Source organism: Salvelinus sp. IW2-2015, linkage group LG36, assembly GCF_002910315.2.
Source record: "Salvelinus sp. IW2-2015 linkage group LG36, ASM291031v2, whole genome shotgun sequence".
Lineage (NCBI taxonomy): Eukaryota > Metazoa > Chordata > Actinopteri > Salmoniformes > Salmonidae > Salvelinus > Salvelinus sp. IW2-2015.
The window spans coordinates 14,166,492-14,185,276 of record NC_036875.1 but is presented as its reverse complement, the minus strand read 5'-3'; the positions used below and the strand labels follow the sequence as shown (position 1 = coordinate 14,185,276).

The 18,785-nt window shown below is 42.1% G+C and overlaps 2 protein-coding genes across 3 annotated transcripts in view; both read right to left on the bottom strand.

Moving 5' to 3' along the window:
- Positions 1–228: 228 nt before the first annotated feature.
- On the bottom strand, positions 229–8,715 carry LOC111959301 (interferon alpha/beta receptor 1a). The gene is made up of 6 exons (XM_023980781.2): positions 8,360–8,715; positions 7,650–7,776; positions 7,309–7,490; positions 6,739–6,896; positions 2,312–2,456; positions 229–2,192 (listed from the first exon to the last, which is right to left on the bottom strand). Exons 1-6 carry the CDS (start codon positions 8,406–8,408, stop codon positions 1,780–1,782), a joined length of 1,074 nt encoding a protein of 357 aa, XP_023836549.1. The 5' UTR covers positions 8,409–8,715; the 3' UTR covers positions 229–1,779.
- A 71-nt stretch (positions 8,716–8,786) lies between these two features.
- LOC111959919 (interferon alpha/beta receptor 1a) overlaps positions 8,787–18,785 on the bottom strand; it is a 32,081-nt gene continuing 22,082 nt past the window's right edge. Inside the window, exons 4-8 of one of the 2 annotated variants that reach the window (XM_070437565.1) lie at positions 17,781–17,941; positions 16,353–16,403; positions 15,189–15,342; positions 14,854–14,999; positions 8,787–14,402 (exon numbers count right to left, since the gene is read on the bottom strand). In XM_070437565.1, coding sequence (XP_070293666.1) covers positions 14,037–14,402; positions 14,854–14,999; positions 15,189–15,342; positions 16,353–16,403; positions 17,781–17,941 — 878 coding nt within the window. In that variant the 3' untranslated portion in view covers positions 8,787–14,036. The remainder of the gene's footprint in view (positions 14,403–14,853; positions 15,000–15,188; positions 15,343–16,352; positions 16,404–17,780; positions 17,942–18,785) is intronic. The other variant, XM_023981769.2, reaches the window with a different exon arrangement.

Genomic DNA, 18,785 nt, shown 5'->3' with positions numbered 1-18,785 from the left:
GATGCCTCACTACCACAGAAAGCACTAGGCTGAAACACCTGTATTTTGGTGCTGCCTTAATCAAGATAGCAAAAAAAAATACCATGTTCATACAGAGCTTTATTCACTCAATGATACATTTTTTTAAATTTTTTACATTGTTTGCAAACTGATGTGTGACAAGCATTAATGCCAAAATAACATTCAAAATGACGCCACTGTGGGTAAAAATGAAATCTCGAGTCGGTATTTTATTTGAGTGGTTTATTTATATCTTGACCAGCATTCAAAAAGGAGCCTAAGTGATTCTTATTTACAGTACAGTAGCATATCACTTACATAATAACAACTTGAAGCATTTTTCAAGATACCCAAGGACACGTGACAGTAAACATTTTAATTGTTCAAGTGGTGCACCAGTGGTATGCTAATGTGGATGTTGGAATTGAGCCCGTCTCCCTCTACTGGGATCTCTTCATTCATTCATTCAATTTTTTTTATTATAGATTTTTTAGGTACACTACTGTTAGCAATTTATGTTATTCTTCAATAACACAAACTCCAAAGCAAATCAGGGGGAGAAAAATAGGTTTATTCAGAAAGGACAAATCAAGATGTTATGCTGGAAGGTAGATGTTCACTCTCCCGTCCTCAGCTTTTCCCCACTGAACAAAGGAACATGATGCCATTTATAACCCCCCACCCTAGCCTGGGGTTGCCCAATCAGAAGTCCTTGCAGTACAACTTGGCCAATAGCCAAATAACAAGTATCCTGCTCTCGACTCAATGTACAGACCAATGAAAACCTGGCACACGTAGCACACGTCACTCTTCAGGAGTGACATTCCACAGATTCTAACCTATGTTGAACTGAAACCCAACTCCTATTTACAATTCACTATTGACCATTAGTACTCTAGTTTTTACTCCTCTCATCCTCTGCGTTGTGTATTTATTTTAAAAATATTCTTATTGTACCGTTCAAAAGATTGGGGTCACTTAGAAATGCCCTTGTTTTTGAAAGAAAAGCTCATTTTTTGTCCATTAAAATAACATAAAATTGATCCGAAATACAGTGTAGACATTAATGTTGTAAATCACTAGTGTAGATCGAAACGGCTGATTTTGAATGGAATATCTACATAGGCGTACAGAGGCCCATTATCAGCAACTATCACTCCTGTGTTCCAATGGCACATTGTGTTAGCTAATCCAAGTTTATCATTTTAAAATGCTAATTGATCATTAGAAAACCTTTTTGCAATTATGTTAGCACAGCTGAAAACTGTTGTCCTGCTTAAAGAAGCAATAAAATGTGCCTTCTTTAGACTAGTTGAGTATCTGGAGCATCAGCATTTGTGGGATCGATTACAGGCTCAAAATGGCCAGAAACAAAGTACTTTCTTCTGAAACTTGTCAGTCTATTCTTGTTCTGAGAAATGAAGGCTATTCCATGCGAGAAATTGCCAAAAAACGGAATATCTCGTACAACGCTGTGTATTACTCCCTTCACCTATTCCATGGGAATAACAAAAATGATAACATATACAGTACATTCCATAACCTGCATCCCATAACCTGCATTATTGGCCATTATTCCCAGGCAACTCAATAAACTCAACTAGAGAAATGCATCAGGTCTTATAGCTAGTCTAAAAAAGTCTTAAAAAGTCATTTGACTAAAAAATTATTTCCCCAAGAGCTCTCCTCTTGAAAGTGAATCCAAGCTGCTCCCCAAAACTCCACTAATCCCTCTACAGCAGTTTGCTATGGGGATCCATTTTTTCTTCTTCTCAGTGATCAGTGAGTCTCTTCAGGTTGACTTGTTGTTGTTGACCCTGCGCTCCTCTTTCCACTGTCTTCTCCTGAGTAGATCCCAGAGTCCTGACTGGAGCTGCCTTGTCCTCTCTGGATGGAGGAGGAGCCACTGTCCTGCTCCGCCTCAACATCTCCCTGACCCTTGACCTGTTGCTGTTGACCCTGGCTTGTCTGCTCTACCTGTACAGCCACCACACATGTGGCCACACAGCTCTCTTCCGGATGCAGGAGGAGAAGGGATATTTGATCCTGTGTGTTCTGCAGTATACTGCTGGGAAATGTGTGCTTTGAGACAATACTTTTTCTCTTTTTGTGGCATCTGTAGACAGACACTGTCGTAATCAGAAGAACACAGCCCAGCAGAGCCAGCAACACCTTCCACACAGGAGATTGTCCTTAGAGGGACAAACAGAGCAGGCGTCAATATAGATGTTAAGCTCAAATCTGAAAGATCCCTTTTTCAGGGACAATGTGGATTTAAATGTAATGGTGTGTAAATGGTTCTGAATTTTACCCAGGGTCCTCACACACTGTTGCTGTGTGTATGGGCTGGTCTTATTGTACAGTTTGCTGAATGCGTTGACCTGCAGGCAGTACTCTGTCCAGGGCTTCAGCGGGAACAGTGTTCCCTCTGTGGTGTCAAAAACGTTCTCTTGTTTCTGTATGATGGAGACAAAAGCACACCAATAAGACATATGAATAGTGTGAGTACTTGAGTTGAATGGTTTGAAAAAACAAAAAGGTGTGACATTGATTGATAAAGCAGTGAGCTCTACATTTTTCAGATATCTCCCCCCAAAAAATGTCTCTACTCCAAAGATCAAAATCAAGTTGAAGAACCCAAGACTTAAGCATACATCAAATATGAGGGAGCTTATTATATGGTAATAATACGTAAATACTGTATGTACAGTTGAAGTCGGAAGTTTACATTAGCCAAATACATTTAAACTCAGTTTTTCACAATTCCTGACATTTAATCCCAGTAAAAAGTCCCTGTCTTAGGTCAGTTTGGATCACCACTTTATTTTAAGAATGTGAAATGTCAGAATAATAGTAGAGAGAATGATTTATTTCATATTTTATTTCTTTCATCACATTCCCAGTGGGTCAGAAGTGTACATACACTCAATTAGTATTTGGTAGCATTGCCTTTAAATGGTTGAAGTTGGGTCAAACGTTTTGGGTAGCCTTCCACAAGCTTGACACAACTTTGGAAGTATGCTTGGGGTCATTGTCCATTTGGAAGACCCATTTGCGACCAAGCGTTAACTTCCTGACTGATGTCTTGAGATGTTGCTTCAATATATCCACATAATTTTCCTGCCTCATGATGCCATCTATTTTTTGAAGTGCAGCAGTCCCTCCTGCAGCAAATCCCCCCCACAACATGATGCCGCCACCCCCGTGCTTCAAGGTTGGGATGGTGTTCTTCGGCTTGCAAGCCTCCCCCTTCTTCCTCCAAATATAATGATGGTCATTATGGCCAAACAGTTCTATTTTTTTTTCCATCAGACCAGAGGACATTTCTCCAAAAAAGTATGATCTTTGTCCCCATGTGCAGTTGCAAACCGTACCAACTTTTTTTTTTTATGGCGGTTTTGGAGCAGTGGCTTCTTCATTGTTGAGCGGCCTTTCAGGTTATGTCGATATAGGACTCGTTTTACTGTGGATATGGATATAGATACTTTTGTACCCGTTTCCTCCAGCATCTTCACAAGGTCCTTTGCTGTTGTTCTGGGAATGATTTGCACTTTTCGCACCAAAGTACGTTCATCTCTAGGAGAAAGAACGCGTCTCCTTCCTGAGCGGTATGACGGCTGCGTGGTCCCATGGTGTTTATACAGATGAACGTGGTACCTTCAGGCGTTTGGAAATTGCTCCCAAGGATGAACCAGATTTGTGGAGGTCTACAATCTTTTTTTCTGAGGTCTTGGCTGATTTCTTTAGATTTTCCCATGATGTCAAGCAAAGAGGCACTGAATTTGAAGGTAGGCCTTGAAATACATCCACAGGTACACCTCCAATTGTTTAAAGGCACAGTCAACTTTGTGTATGTAAACTTCTGACCGGAATTGTCAGAAGAAGTGAAATAATCTGTCTGTAAACGATTGTTGGAAAAATTACTCGTGTCATGTACAAAGTAGATGTCCTAACTGACTTGCCAAAACTATAGTTTGTTAACAAGAAATTTGTGGAGTGGTTGAAAAACGAGTTTTAATGACTCCAACCTAAGTGTATGTAAACCTCCGACTTTAACTGTATGTATTGTCATGTTAGGTTTTTATTTTTCAGACTAAATAACTCACGGACACTAGAAAAGCTTAATCAAGTTTAATTCTTCCCAAAGGGTCGACACCGCTGTATTCAGACAAAAAAGCATTTCTCACCATCACAGGTTTATAGAACCCACTTAAGACACTCCTTCTTCTCTCCAATCATTACATCTTATGGTTCCACAGGAAGAGGGTAGTAAACCCTTATTACTCCTTTCTGGGGATCTGACCTGCCCTCCTGACCTTAACCCCTCCTTTGCCTAATCCACAGATGTCCATCTATAGCAATCCTTTGATCTCCTCCTGTCTACCCAACACATTCCAAAGCAATCTGTCTTTCTACAAAGAACCATTAACTTCTGACATAAAACTCAGTCTCTTTCACTCCTTATATTCTATGCTTCCGATTGATCATTTATTTAATATCTCAATGTTCAAAGTTTAGTCGATTCCAACAGTCATGACGTGGACCTTTCTGGGTGTAGCTCATGGCTCCCCCCCCCTCTCACTCGCTCTCCTAACCCACGTTTATTACATCAGGTCATAAATACCGGGTAGAAACTACCATGCCATATTGAGGGAGAGAGTCTCCCAGAACAGAGACATGGCCAAACTCCTAAATCCCCAAAATGGGAGAATTAAACAAGATGTTCACTTTTGAGAATGTGGGAAGGGTCCGTGGACACTTAAGGGACAGTTATGACGAGTGCGTTTCATTTGGTGACCTCATGAAGGACAGGAAACACACAACTATATCTCTGAATGTGTACATTTCTCAATTATAGGGTGTGCATCTAATTCTTGTAAAGATGTAACTATTTGAGTAAAGATGTAACTATTTGCGAAATTATGTAATGTGATGTTAACCTTTTTAAAATGAGAGAATTGTTTTCATAAGTAAAATATGCTCACTCAGTGGCCACGCCCAAGTGAATAGGCATTGGTTGGAAATGATGAACCAACACCTTTTCTACATTTCTATAAGAGCCCCCGTGACCCAATTCATGGCAGACTAAGCAAACCCCAGCTTGAGCTGTGGTTGCAAATGGTTGAACGACTACAACCTAATGAAATTAACTTTAGTTCCCGATGACGTGAGGACTGGTGTCCATACGCTCAAAAGGGCTAATTTCAACGTGGAGGTGACATTCACCACGCTGGAAGAATACATTTTGACTATACCAGCCAGAATACAGCACGAGCTGAGTATGGCAACTTGGTATCAACTTTGAACTCTTATTCACTAAAGAAGTGATACATCCTAGAAGTCGAGTTATCATCAGCAGCTGTAAACGTGCGTGGCCTAGGAAAGGACAGACATTCTCTTCAGAATGACAGGGTACTACAACGTATCTGTTCTACCACACGACGACAGACTACAACGTATCCCTCCTACAACCAAAAATATTCTTCAAAGGACATGGGAGATCTCTGCTGGGCAACCCAGCCTTCCATCTTCGAACAATCTATCGAAGCTCAGAGTAAATATATTTCTTGCATTTTCCTTTTTCAAATGGGCGGTTATTTAGAATGCATAAGATTCTGTATTTACGATAGCATAGCTTCATAAGGTCCGATAGAGACACAATCCTTTTGTTCCTCAGTCTTCCGGCTCTTATATTCAAGTCCAACCCCCTTTATTTGTGTAACCAGCCGTCATATCAGTTTTGTCCGCTAGGAACATTTTCTTTTATGATATAATTAGTAATCAATGTATGATCCATCCTGTGTGATTATTTAGGTATTTAGTAAATAAATTATTCAACCAAATTTTGTATTGCTGATTCAACTTGTTAGCCAGGGTTCGTGAAGATAACATAACCAAGAATTTTACGACGTTCAGATGAGACCGAATAAAGTGACGATTAATAATTGACTGCTATTGATATAAAAGATTAACAGATCTTTAAGCGTTTATTTGAAAGATAACAGCTCTATAAACATTCTTCCGTGGTGCCCCGACTTCCTAGTTAATTACATTTACATGATTAGTTTAATCAGGTAATATTAATTATAGAGAATTGATTTGATACAATAGCATGTCAAATATAATGTAATCCATAGTAAAGACACAACAGTATGTATGTAACAGATGGATTAAGAGAGAAAACCACCAAAGCTCCTTCACTTCCTGTTTCCTGCCCTTCTCGCTCTTTTCTAGGTCACATGGCCCAACCACACAACAGGGGACAATAACACAAGTGAGTCACTTGAGGAAAGGCATTGAAGAGTGAACAAAGAAGTGAAATGGAAACCTTTTCTTCATCTTTGCAGGCTTCAAATACACAAAAATCTTGTTTGATCTGGCAACCTTTGAAAAGGCAATGCAGCGCGTCCCTTTTAGACAGAGGACATGTTACACCCCACCCCCCGGTCTCTTATCACAGCATATCCAGCTGCTAGACTTCAAAGAAAGGACAGCACAGTTTGTTTTATAATTGGTTTAGAGGATATTATGTTACGAGAAAGGTCAGTGGAGTGGTGTTATTTGCTTGTGCACGAGATAACATGACATTTGTCTGGCCCTCCGCCGGTGCTTCCGAAAGAACTGTTCACTGCAGTTTACCGTTTATTCCCATCTTAACAAAACTCCTACCACCACTCTACTTGTGAATCATCACTACTACTTAACCATAAAAGCCTAGCTGTTGAAGTGAGTCCTGACCTTGCTGTGTGAATGTTTCTCCCAATACTGCAGACTGAAGGACATGTCCAACACAGATCTCATGGGGGTGTTCTGCTCCGTCATTGGCTCCCTGAAGCTCACTGTTAACATGGCGTCCCCTGGATCGAACGCCACATGGGATGGGGGGCCTAGGTCCGCTGTAACACAGGAACAAACACTGCTGTCAATGGCTACATCACAGCCTTCACTGCAACAACCTATGGCACTTGAGCACATGCTGTCTGTAGGCTAGCATTGTTCCACTTACAGACATGATTCAAATGATCAACAAACTCAAATTTTAGACCACAGTTATTTGAATCAGGTGTGTTTTATGAATCCTGTGTAGGTCAGTCGTTAGAGCATGGCACTTGCAACGCCATGGCTGTAGGTTCGATTCCTACAGTGGACCAGTATGAAAAAAGTATGAAAATGTATGCACCTACCACTAAGTTTGCCTGGATAAGAGCATCTGCTAAATGACAAAAATGTGTTGGAGCTGGGCTGAAACAAAAGCTTGCACACAGCCACAAAGTGTGCATGTCCAGTTACGGATGTTGTTGGCCTCACCATGTTCATCAGGAATGAACGTCAGGCTGTACCAGTCTGACATCTGACCCCTGCCCTCGGCCCTCACTCTCAGTGTGTATGACGCACTGTAGAAGTCCAGCTCCCTAGAGAAGTCACACCTCTCCTCAGTTATCCTGATACACATCCCTGTGTAGGAACTCTCGTCCGACTGTGTCTGAGAACTATGAGGAGACAGAGGAAAAATCGCTTGTTGGTGGGGTTCATTCAAGTACCAGACAGCATGCTTGAAGCAGAATAAAAATGGAGAGTAAACATATTTTTTACTGAAATAAATATGTACCTTTTATTGTCCTGGAGTAAGAAAGGCTCTTGGTACTCACAATGTGTATTGAGCGGTGAACGTGATGTTGTGATTGGCCATGGAGTGATTCCAGTCCCATCTCATGATGTATCGAGTGTTCACAGCATCCATCCTCACATTATAAGGTCTAGGCAGCGCAGCAAACACTGAGAGAAACAACACCAGAATCATGTCAGAATTCAGATGTTCTTCACTATCACAGCAGTGTTGATGTTATAGTAAGGTTAGAGCAGAGGTGGAAGAAAATGACGACATTACACCAACATCTAGGCCTACTGAGACTTTTTAGTCTGCTGGAGCAGTATCACTGTAAGACATGATAAAGCTGTTGTGGAAGGAGTGTGAAATGAATAGAATTCGAATTAATGTGGTTAAGATATGAACCACTCATAACACACCTTTGCCTAGACGAGACAGTTTACTGACATGTAGCACAGGATGTTGAGAAAGAAAAGGAAACCAAGACATCTTCAGCCTGTTTTATTCTGTTATGTACATACTTTTTAAACCCGTGTGGCTGCTCATCCTAAATCTGCAAAGATCGGTACAGTTCAGAGAATACACAATGACTATACACGATTAATATTGCAAGGTTTTAGATTAACCTGTAACACTTGTTTAGGTGTGATTTAGTTTAATCAAAATGTCTATTCACCGCTCAATCATTGCAAAAATAAGCCGAGTGGAGCGGTCTGTCGTTTCGCTTTCATTTTGAATCAAAAGACTTACCGGTGTAAGCAAGGAGAAAAACTGGCCATGCAAATAGGCGTAAAATCATATCTTAATCACTGGTCTTGATCGCTTCCCTCCCCTCTATTTCCACGTCGATCCTTCAGTCACGGCGACAAGACCTCTCAAGGATGCGCGGCATTGTGTTGTTCTCATTATACCCTACACACGTGCAAGCGTGTGTTCACGATCGAACCCCTCCCGCCCCAGTATAATTCATTTAGAAACCAACCACACACAGGAAATCAAGTACAGTGCTAAAAGTTAGTCACTGTCTGGAAGTAGCAGCACTCACTCTCAATGCCACACGTGACCGATACTCATTTAAATATATAAAACAAGTGAAATCACAAATGTAACAGAGGTCAAGTTCACAGCATGCAACATCAATTAATCAGCATGCAATAAAACACTTAGGCAAGACGTATGAGGTGAGAGTTAAATACTTTAATATGAATGAAACTCAATTTGGATGCAATAATACAGCATGTTCAGTATTGTACAGCATGACCAAAGATATAAATGACAACCATTGTTTTGTGCACACTATTCACCAGGACTACTTTCAGTGGCGATTTTAGCATGTCAATCTTGGTGAGGCAAACATGTTATTTTAGATGCATGCCAGCGAAGGCACTACAAAACAATACATGAAATGCACTATAACACTACACCAAACGCGATCACGACACACAGGTTAAAATATCAAAACAAACTCTGAACCAATGACATTAATTTGGGGACAGGTCGAAAAGCATTAAACATGTATGGCAATTTAGCTAGTTAGCTTGCACTTGTTAGCTAATTTGTCCTATTTAGCTAGCTTGCTGTTACTAGCTAATTTGTCCTGGGATATAAACATTGAGTTGTTATTTTACCTGAAATGCACAAGGTCCTCTACGCCAACAATTAATCCACACATAATGGTCAACCGAATCATTTCTAGTCATCTCTCCTCCTTCCAGGAGAATGCATAGCTCTCGACCTTCGCCTCTCCTGAGTCCGTACGGGAGTTGCAGCGATGAGACAAGACTAACTACCAATTGGATATCACGAAATTGGGGAGAAAAAAGGGGTAAAATAAAAAAAGAAATAGAAAGGACTTCTATTTTAGCCCTTGGCAACGCAGACGCTCGTTGACGCGCACGAGCAGTGTGGGTGCAATAATTGAATGACATAGATTTCTACATTTATTTTGCAATGCAAAATAAATGTGTAGTCAGGGTAGGGTAAAGCTCTAAAATTCAAGCCCCTTGGGTGCTGCCATAGAGTTACATTAGAAGTGCCCATCCAAGAAGGCTCGAGGTCATTGGCCACAGATATGTGATCTGACGTAATATTATCTAAAGTAGCTTTGATTGGACGGATCATGTCAACATCATAGTTTCAAAATCTTAGCTAGCAGTCATCATTATGAATCAAGTCGACAATCTACTGGCAAATCCTAACTGCAAGCATTGCAAAGCAATCACTAGCCTGCTACTCAGTGGAGTGGCTGTGTGGTCCCAAGTCTGGGATTAAGGGTGTCTTTTCCAAGCTTAAAATGATAAAACATTCAACATTGGCATGCTTCATTGACAGCATGGCCATAGTTTTTACATCTCAATTGAGTTTAAATGTATTTGGCTAAGGTGTACATAAACTTCTGACTTCAACTGTACAGGCATGTAATACAAAGAGCTGTTTGTAGCTGGTTATAATAAAGCATAGGAAATTCACATTTGTATTGGCTTCGGTTGAGGCTTTAGCTGATATACATTATGGTTATTTTTTGGATATATTTTATGTCACTTTTATCAACATAAGTGATGCTGATCATTTCCACTTGTTTAACTTTGACAAAATGTTGTTGTATTTATAATGAAAAACCTCTAGGAGGTATTTGTGCGACAGGGGAGTTTTAACCTCAGCGAACAAATGCATCAATAAACATAGACCTTAAAATAAATCACACACAAGGAGATTCAGTTCTTCTTTAAGACTCAGGGGTCCAACCAGCAACAGTTGGCGCAAAGCACCTTTCATGACAAAGAGGAAGTCAAATAATGAGAAGGTCTCAGAGAGAAAACATGACACTATTCTTGATTTCAGATTCTATAAGAATCATAAAAAGGACAAACTAATGCATTTAACATTTACATAAAAACCAACATGCACGAGGGGCTTTGTTTTGAAAATGTCTTGACTGGACAAACTTGAGGTTGATTATCTGCACCATACTTGTGATTGAAAATGTTCAAGTTTAAACTGACAAGCTACCCTGTTTCCCCATGAATTCCTTCATTTATTTTTAATGGGGATTACCGCTTTAGTTACAGTATAGGGGAACACACAACATCCTGCAACAGCAGCAGTCAGTCTTCATACATGCCAATGGACCAACGGTCACAGAATTTGCTGGAAAAAGAAGGCATGCCATTGGCTGTGACCAGCACTGTCTGACATGTAGTTTGGAGCACGCCCATCTCACGACACCATGCCACTACACACTTCCAGCATGGCCATAGAAAAGAAAGGTGGGCTGGGGTCTTGTTGATATTCTTAATCTGATAGATGCTCCTTCCTCTCCCATCTGTAATATTGTTTCTATGCCCTTAAACATCGAGCAACATGGGATTCCCAGAACAACCCAGGCACAAATTCACAACAGTCGCAGTGAACAGGTAGAACAAAGACAAACAGGAATCACATTAATAACATGCCATCCTGTCACAAGGTGGCTTTGGATGGTACCTTGAGTAGGGGTGTAACGGTTCACAGAACCCGGTTTTGGGGTCACGCTACGGTTCGGATTTTGTACAGCGGGAAAATGTCAACAGTTACTGTAGTTAATTTTTGTTTATTTAAGAAAATACAAACTTTGCATTTTCTTAAATGAGAACACATGATTACTCAACAACACTAAAATAAAGTGCAATATGCGTGTGAAATCAACATGTAAACATGGCTCAGACATTGTATAAGCCTATGCTATAAGGTTTTCTTACAAAGAGAAAAATATGTGCACTTGTGTGACTCTCATAAAGGGGGCGTGTCTGTAGCGCGGTACTTTTCATTTCCCAGTTGAGGGTAATGTGAAGGGCTGTCACTTAAGTAGCTCTCCGTAGCCCTGGGAGGTCCATCCATCTGTAGTAAGCACAACACAGGGTGCATTGGCCTATTTATTGACAACTTCTGTTTCAGCTTGCTTATATAGAGTGGGTACTACCCATCTGCTGAAATGGGTGCGAGTGGGTGAAGTTCGTAACGTGGCTCGAGCACTTTCAAGAAGTGCTGAAATGCCTTATTCTTCTCAACCACCGACAATGGGTGCGTTTCCATGGCAATAAACATACCTATCGCTCTTGTCATTTATTTATTTTGGCCCGGTCAGAATCAGCTGCGAAGAGCTGCTTGAATGCAGCGGGGAGACGAAGTTGCGTTGTTTTTTTGCGTTGCCGTCTTGTTCTGGTGGTAGGAATACTGGGGTGATGTCGGCGTAACTGTGTCAACATGTTTGAGGTGTTGGCAGCTGCATAGGCTATTCTCTTTCAGCACTGGCAACATACTCTGTGTCCATCCCCGCAATAATCTTACTGGGAAGCCAAAATGTTCCCAAACTGGTGATGGAGAATCCTCCTGGTTTATCGACCCCACCACACACCATTGGACAGAACTATTTCCTGGCTGCGCCTCACAAAAAGGACAGTTAGAAATATGTCAATTAAGATTCAAATTGTAATTACAACATGCACATTCTGTAGTCTCTAGTTGTTTTAACGGGATAGCCTGAAATGTTTTTTTTTTGTTGCTCAGATTTACCCAAGAGGCATACAATGCAGCGTAGATGTAGCCTATAGGCCTAGTGAGATATCCATGTACAGTACCAGTCAAAAGTTTGGACACACCTACTCATTCCAGGGTTTCTTGATTTTTAGCTATTTTTACATTGTAGAATAAAAAATATGAAATAACAGATGGAATCAAGTTGTAACCAAACAAGTGTTAAATCAAAATATTTAATATTCTTCTAAGTAGCCACCCTTTGCCTTGATGACAGCTTTGCACATTCTTGGCATTCTCAACCACCTTAATGAGAAATGCTTTTCAAACAGTCTTGAAGGAGTTCCCACATATGCTGAGCACTTGTTGGCTGCTTTTCCTTCACTCTGCAGTCCAACTAATCTCAAACCATCTCAATTGGTTTGAGGTCGGGTGACTGTGGAGGCCAAGTCATCTGATACAACACTCAATCACTCTCCTTCTTGGTCAAATAGCCCTTACACAGCCTGGAGGTGTGTTTTGGGTCATTGTCATGTTGAAAATGAATGATAGTCCCACTAAGTGCAAACCGATGGGATGGCGTATCGCTGCAGAATGCTGTGGTAGCCATGCTGGAAAAGTTTGCCTTGAATTGTAAATATATCACTGACAGTGTCACCAGCAAAGCACCCCCACACCATCACACATCCTCCTCCATGCTTTACGGTGGGAACTACACATGCGATCATCCATTCACCTACTCTCCGTCTCAAAGACACATCGTTTGGAACCAAAAACTTCAAATTTGGACTCATCAGACCAAAGGACAGATTTCCACTGGTCTAATGTCCAATGCTCGTGTTTCTTGGCGCAAGCAAGTCTCTTATTATTATTAGTGTCCTTCAGTAGTGGTTTCTTTGCAGCAATTCAACCATGAAGGCCTGATTCACGCAGTCTCCTCTGAACAGTTGATGTTGAGATGTGTCTTACTTGAACTCTAAAGCATTTATTTGGGCAGCAATTTCTGAGGCTGCTAACTCTAATGAACTTATCCTCTGCAGCAGAGGTAACTCTGGGTCTTCCTTTCCTGTGGTGGTCCTCATGAGAGCCGGTTTCATCATAGCGCTTGATTCTTTTTGCGACTGCACTTGAAGAAACTTTCAAAGTTCTTGACATTTTCCGGATTGACTGATCTTCATGTTTTAAAGTAATGAACTGTCGTTTGTCTTCGCTTATTTGAGCTGTTCTTGCCATAATATGGACTTGGTCTTTTACCAAATAGGGCTATCTTCTGTATACCACCCCTACCTTGTCACAACACAACTGATTGGCTCAAACACAATAAGAAGGAAAGGAATTCCACAAATTAACAAGGCACACCTGTTAATTGAAATGCATTCCAGGTGACTCTCTCATGAATCTGGTTGAGAGGGATGCCAAGAGTGTGCAAAGCTGTCATCAAGGCAAAGAGTGGCTACTTTGAAGAATCTAAAACATATACTTTGATTTGTTTAACACATTTTCGGATACTAATGATCTCATGTATGTTATTTCATAGTTTGGATGTCTTCAGTATTATTCTACAATTTAGAAAATAGTAAAAATAAAGAAAAACCCTGGAATGAGTATGTGGCCAAACGTTTGACTGGTACAGTAAAATTGTTTATGTTTTAATCTGGGTTCACAGTGCGGACTGAACAGAGGTCCCCCATACCGAACGAGTTGGTATGAATACGTTTACCGTTACACCCTTACTTTTGAGATGTGTCTTTTAATCTGCGAGATGTCATCAACTTCAAAGTGTCCTTTGAGGAGGGGTAGAAAGACAGACTTCGGAGAACATTCTGTATGACCCTCCTCCTTTCCCTACTACAATTCTTCAACCATCACCTACGGTCTTTCCACCCAGCTCTCCTCTCGCTCTCTCCATCTCTCCTCAGACGCACACATCCACAACTCCCTCATCCGGAACTCCTTCGTCTCCAGGCTCTTCCCCCATCTCCTCCAGCTTGACCTTCTCCACTTCCTTGTCTCTCCTGATTGGCTCACCCCCACCACTAGAACCCTGCTGGCCGGAGCCTCCCTCTGTGGAGTAGACCCCAGAGTCCCCGCTGCCTTCACTGCCCTGGCGGCTATGCCTGCTGCTGTCATGCTGCAGCCCTGAGGGGGGAGCTGTGAAGGGAGGGATGTGGATCTCCAGCAGCACCACCTCGGCGTACACGCTCAGATTATCACAGCACAGCTCCGACTCAGGAGTGAGGAGAATGGGCATTTCAGAGCCGAGGGAGGAGTCACAGAGGTACTGGTGGTGGGGGGGAGAAGAGGTAGCAGCATACGATTACTCAATTTATCCCAACCCCCCCGAGACACACTACCACCCACAGACACCTAAATATTACTGTTGTTTACATGCTAGTCACTGTGAGGCCTGCTGCCACTCCCTGTTTATTATACATGTATAGTCACTTTACCCCTACCTACATGTACAATTTACCTTGACTAACCTGTACCCCCGCACATTGACTCGGTACCGGTACCCCCTGTATATAACCTCAGTATTGTTATTGTGTTACTTTTTAAAACTTTTGTTTATTTAGTCAATTTTGTTTGACTCCATTTCCTTAAAACTGAATTGTTGGTTAAGGGCTTGTAAGTAAGCATTTCACGGTAAGGTCTACACCGGTTGTATTCGGCGCATGTGACAAATAAAATTTGATAGGATGTGTGTGCTCGTTAGCCCATGTACAGCCTACCTCCTGGATGTATGCAGGCAGCTGGATGGTGGGGTAGAAGGTGTATTTGTAGAACCTAAAGAAGGTGTAGGGCAGCAGCACCAGCAGGAAACATACTACCAGGGAGACCAGGAAGTACAGGAAGATCTGCCACCACTGGGTGTCACCTGTGGATGAAGACAATCACACATAAGTGTCCTTCACACTACATTACAGTGCCCTCATTAATATATAAATACTCCTGTAAAAAAAAAAATAACACACACTTATACAGTATACTTACTCACACGGATACAGGTAGGTTACACACACACACACACGTCATGCTATTTCAAAACCAATCTCAAAGTCTTTACCTTCTGTCTGCATGCACTGGGGTGCTGTGTAGCCACTTGTCTTGTTGTAGTAGTCGTAGCGAGACTGAACCATGACACAGTACCACGTCCAGGCCTCCAGCTCAGGCAGCGTCACCAGGTTGTTGATAGAGTTCACCACATTAGGCTTCAGACCCTGGTCAAACAATAAAAACATGTTAAAATAGGTTTTTGCAGAGTGAAATAAGATGGGGCTGTGTTTCCCAAACTTCTCTGGAGTACCTCCAGCCATTCCACTTACTTGATGTAATGCAGTACTAGCACAGTTGATTCCACTGGTGAACTAATCACCAAGCCCTTCTTCACATGAACCATCTATGCTAGTACTGGATTACATAAGAATATGTAATATGTAATCGAGAATATGTAATAAGAGCTTTGCATTCAATCTGATGCGCATTTTAATGCCCTTTCCGATATCCAACGGAATAAAAACCCTGAAGGTGGCCAAAACCTGAAAAATGTTGGCTTTACTTTTTACAATAAATACACCTTTTTTAATATTCAACCCTTCACACTCGTGGGGATTGTCCTATATGGATAGGGCTAAATTGAAATCTTACAGAAGAAATATGAAAAGTATATGCATAACCATGAGTACACCTGACAAGACTGAATCCTAACATTACACTTGATATATTTTTATTTCTTCATATACTTTTTTTTAACCCCCTTTTTCCTCCCCAATTTCATGATATCCAATTGCGATCCAATTACGATCTTGTCTCATCGCTACAACTCCCCAACGGGCTCGGGAGAGGCGAAGGTTGAGTCTTGCGTCCTCCGAAACATGACCCGCCAAACCGAGCTTCTAAACACCCACTGCACCAATGTGTCGGAGGAAACACCGTTCAACTGACTACCGAAGTCAGCCTGCAAGCGCCCAGCCCGTCATAAAGAGTCGCTATAGTGTCGAGGAGCCAAGTAAAGCCCCCCCGGCCAAACCCTCCCCTAACCCGGACCACGCTGGGCCAATATTCCTGGAAAATGTGAGGTAGGTGCAACATAAGACAAACAAATTACAAGGGTTTGAGTGAGAGGTCTAACTGGTGTTTCCAAGTGGCCACACACCTCAAGTACACAGTCCCTTACATAGGATGCCACTACAGTAACAGGTCGATAGCAACAATTGATAACCTGATGTACCTTTTCAGACAGTAGAATTCTGCTCCAGCATAGAATTTTGGTATCGTTTCCCTGAAAACAACAAATGTTGCTGATTGATGTGCTGTTGTTTTTAATGGTAGGGTAGAAATGTTATTTTTTTCCTCTACAAATTTTATTGGTAAGTCATATTTTATGAACTTCAAATACCTTTTCTTACGCCTTGACCACACAGACATCATCATTGCATTTTGGTACACCAGAAGTACATTAATTTCCAATGGAACACTGCGTTTGCCTCGCAGCATTGCGTTGCAGAGGCAGTTGCAGTGCGTTCTGTGTGGTGCATACGTTGGATTTATCGAACGTACGCGTCAAACTATGTGTAGACGGCTTGACAGAAATGGTACCAGAAGGTGAATGTTGAACTTTCGTTGCACACATACCCAGATGATGCTGATGATCATTTAATTGACAGTTCTGGTTGCCTAGAAATGGATGTTAGTCCCGGCATTCCTTTACAGACAAGTTAAATGCCTGTTCAGTGGCGCTTCGAAACTACCTCCAGAAAAGCGTACCCTTTCAGACAAACACACATGCCGTAGCGTACCCTTTCAGACAAACACACATGTCGTAGCGTACCCTTTCAGACAAACACACATGCCGTAGCGTACCCTTTCAGACAAACACACATGCCGTAGCGTACCCTTTCAGACAAACACACATGCCGTAGCGTACCCTTTCAGACAAACACACATGCCGTAGCGTACCCTTTCAGACAAACACACACATGCGTAGCGTACCCTTTCAGACAAACACACATGTCGTAGCGTCACCTTTCAGACAAACACACATGCCGTAGCGTACCCTTTCAGACAAACCACATGCCGAGCGTACCTTTCAGACAAACACACATGCCGTAGCGTACCCTTTCAGACAAACACACATGCTGTAGCGTACCCTTTCAGACAAACACACATGCCGTAGTGCTTTCAAGGCGCCACATTCCATACGTCTGAAAGGGGTATTATTGTGTTGTGTTACATAGAAAACCTACATAGAAACCCTGGATAGGAAACCAGAGTAGGAACACAGGTGTGTTCTTTTTAAGGTTGCGGTTTAGAGTGTTACATGTTGTGGCTTCTGGTGTGTGGAGTTTTATAGCAGTCACAGGGTTACTGAGGGGAGGCCCAGGTGCCTTAAGGGACCATAGAAAAGGGAAGTGTGAGCTGGAGAAACAAAGGTATTTTTAAAACTTCTGAGGATTTCTAGTTGTTCCAAAAAATTATGAATCTGTCCTAGTTTCAGCTAGAAACCAAAAAAAGTAACATTCACATGTTTGTCATTTAGTAGTGACTTAGTGCATCCATTTTAAGGTAGCTAGGTGAGCCACCACATATCACAGACAGTACATTTTCCACCAATAAAGTAGCTATCAGAAAAGTCAGTGCTAGTAAGAAAAGACAGTACCCGAGGGTCATCGGACAGGCTCCAGTACAGGATGTGGTAATACAGGGAGAGGACGTGATCCTTCATGGAGCCCTGGGTGCTGGTCAGGGGGTCAGAGATGGTCACGTCCAGCAGGTTCCCCACAGGAGCCAGCTCCACCCTGGACGGTGGGCCCAAAGCAGCTAGACAGGGGGAAGAACAGAAAAATAAGAAGCATAAATAAACTCTCAGTAATCATCAAGTCAGAATCCAGCCGAGCCAACTCCAGAGAACGATTATTGGTGATCGATAGCGGTCTTCCTGTGCTAGTTGTGTGTTAGGGTGTCTACTTACAGTACCAGTCAAAAGTTTGGACACACCTACTCATTCAAATCAAACTTTGTCACATGCACCGAATACAACAAGTGTAGACCTTACTGTGAAACACTACAGGTTAGTAGAGGTAATTTGTTGGTAGGGGTAAAGTGACTATGCATAGATAAAACAGCGAGTAGCAGTAGTGTAAATAGTCCAGGTGGCCATTTGATTAATTGTTCAGCAGTCTTATGGCTGTTAATTTGTCCAGGCTCCAGTAACACTTGCCGTGTTGTAGCAGAGAGAACTGTCTATGACTTGGGTGCTGGAGTCTGACAATTTTTGGGGCTTACCTATGACACTGCGTAGTATATAGGTCCTGGACGGCAGGAAGCTTGGCCCCAGTGACGTACTGGGCCATATGTACTACCCTCTGTAGCGCCTTACGGTCAGATGCCAAACAGTTGCCATACCAGGTGGTGATGCAACCGGTCAGGATGCTCTCGATGGTGCAGCTGTAGACATTTTTGAGGATCTGAGGACCCATGCCAAATCTTTTCAGTCTCCTGAGGGGGAAAAGTTGTTGTCGTGCCATCTTCACGATTGTCTTGGTGTTTTTGGACCATGATAGTTCGTTGGTGATGTGGACTCCAAGGAACTTGAAACTCTCGACCCGCTCCACTACAGCCCCGTCGATGTTAATAGGGGCCTGTTCGGCCCGCTTTTTCTTGT

What these genes read in the sequence shown, in the direction of transcription:
- LOC111959301 (XM_023980781.2), bottom strand. Translation starts at nt 8,408, where the DNA reads ATGATTTTACGCCTATTTGCATGGCCAGTTTTTCTCCTTGCTTACACC. An exon ending in TTCACCGCTCAATACACATT is followed by an intron (nt 7,491 to 7,649) that starts GTGAGTACCAAG and finishes GTCTCCTCATAG; the next exon opens with TTCTCAGACACAGTCGGACG. An exon ending in AGAAACATTCACACAGCAAG is followed by an intron (nt 2,457 to 6,738) that starts GTCAGGACTCAC and finishes TCCATCATACAG; the next exon opens with AAACAAGAGAACGTTTTTGA.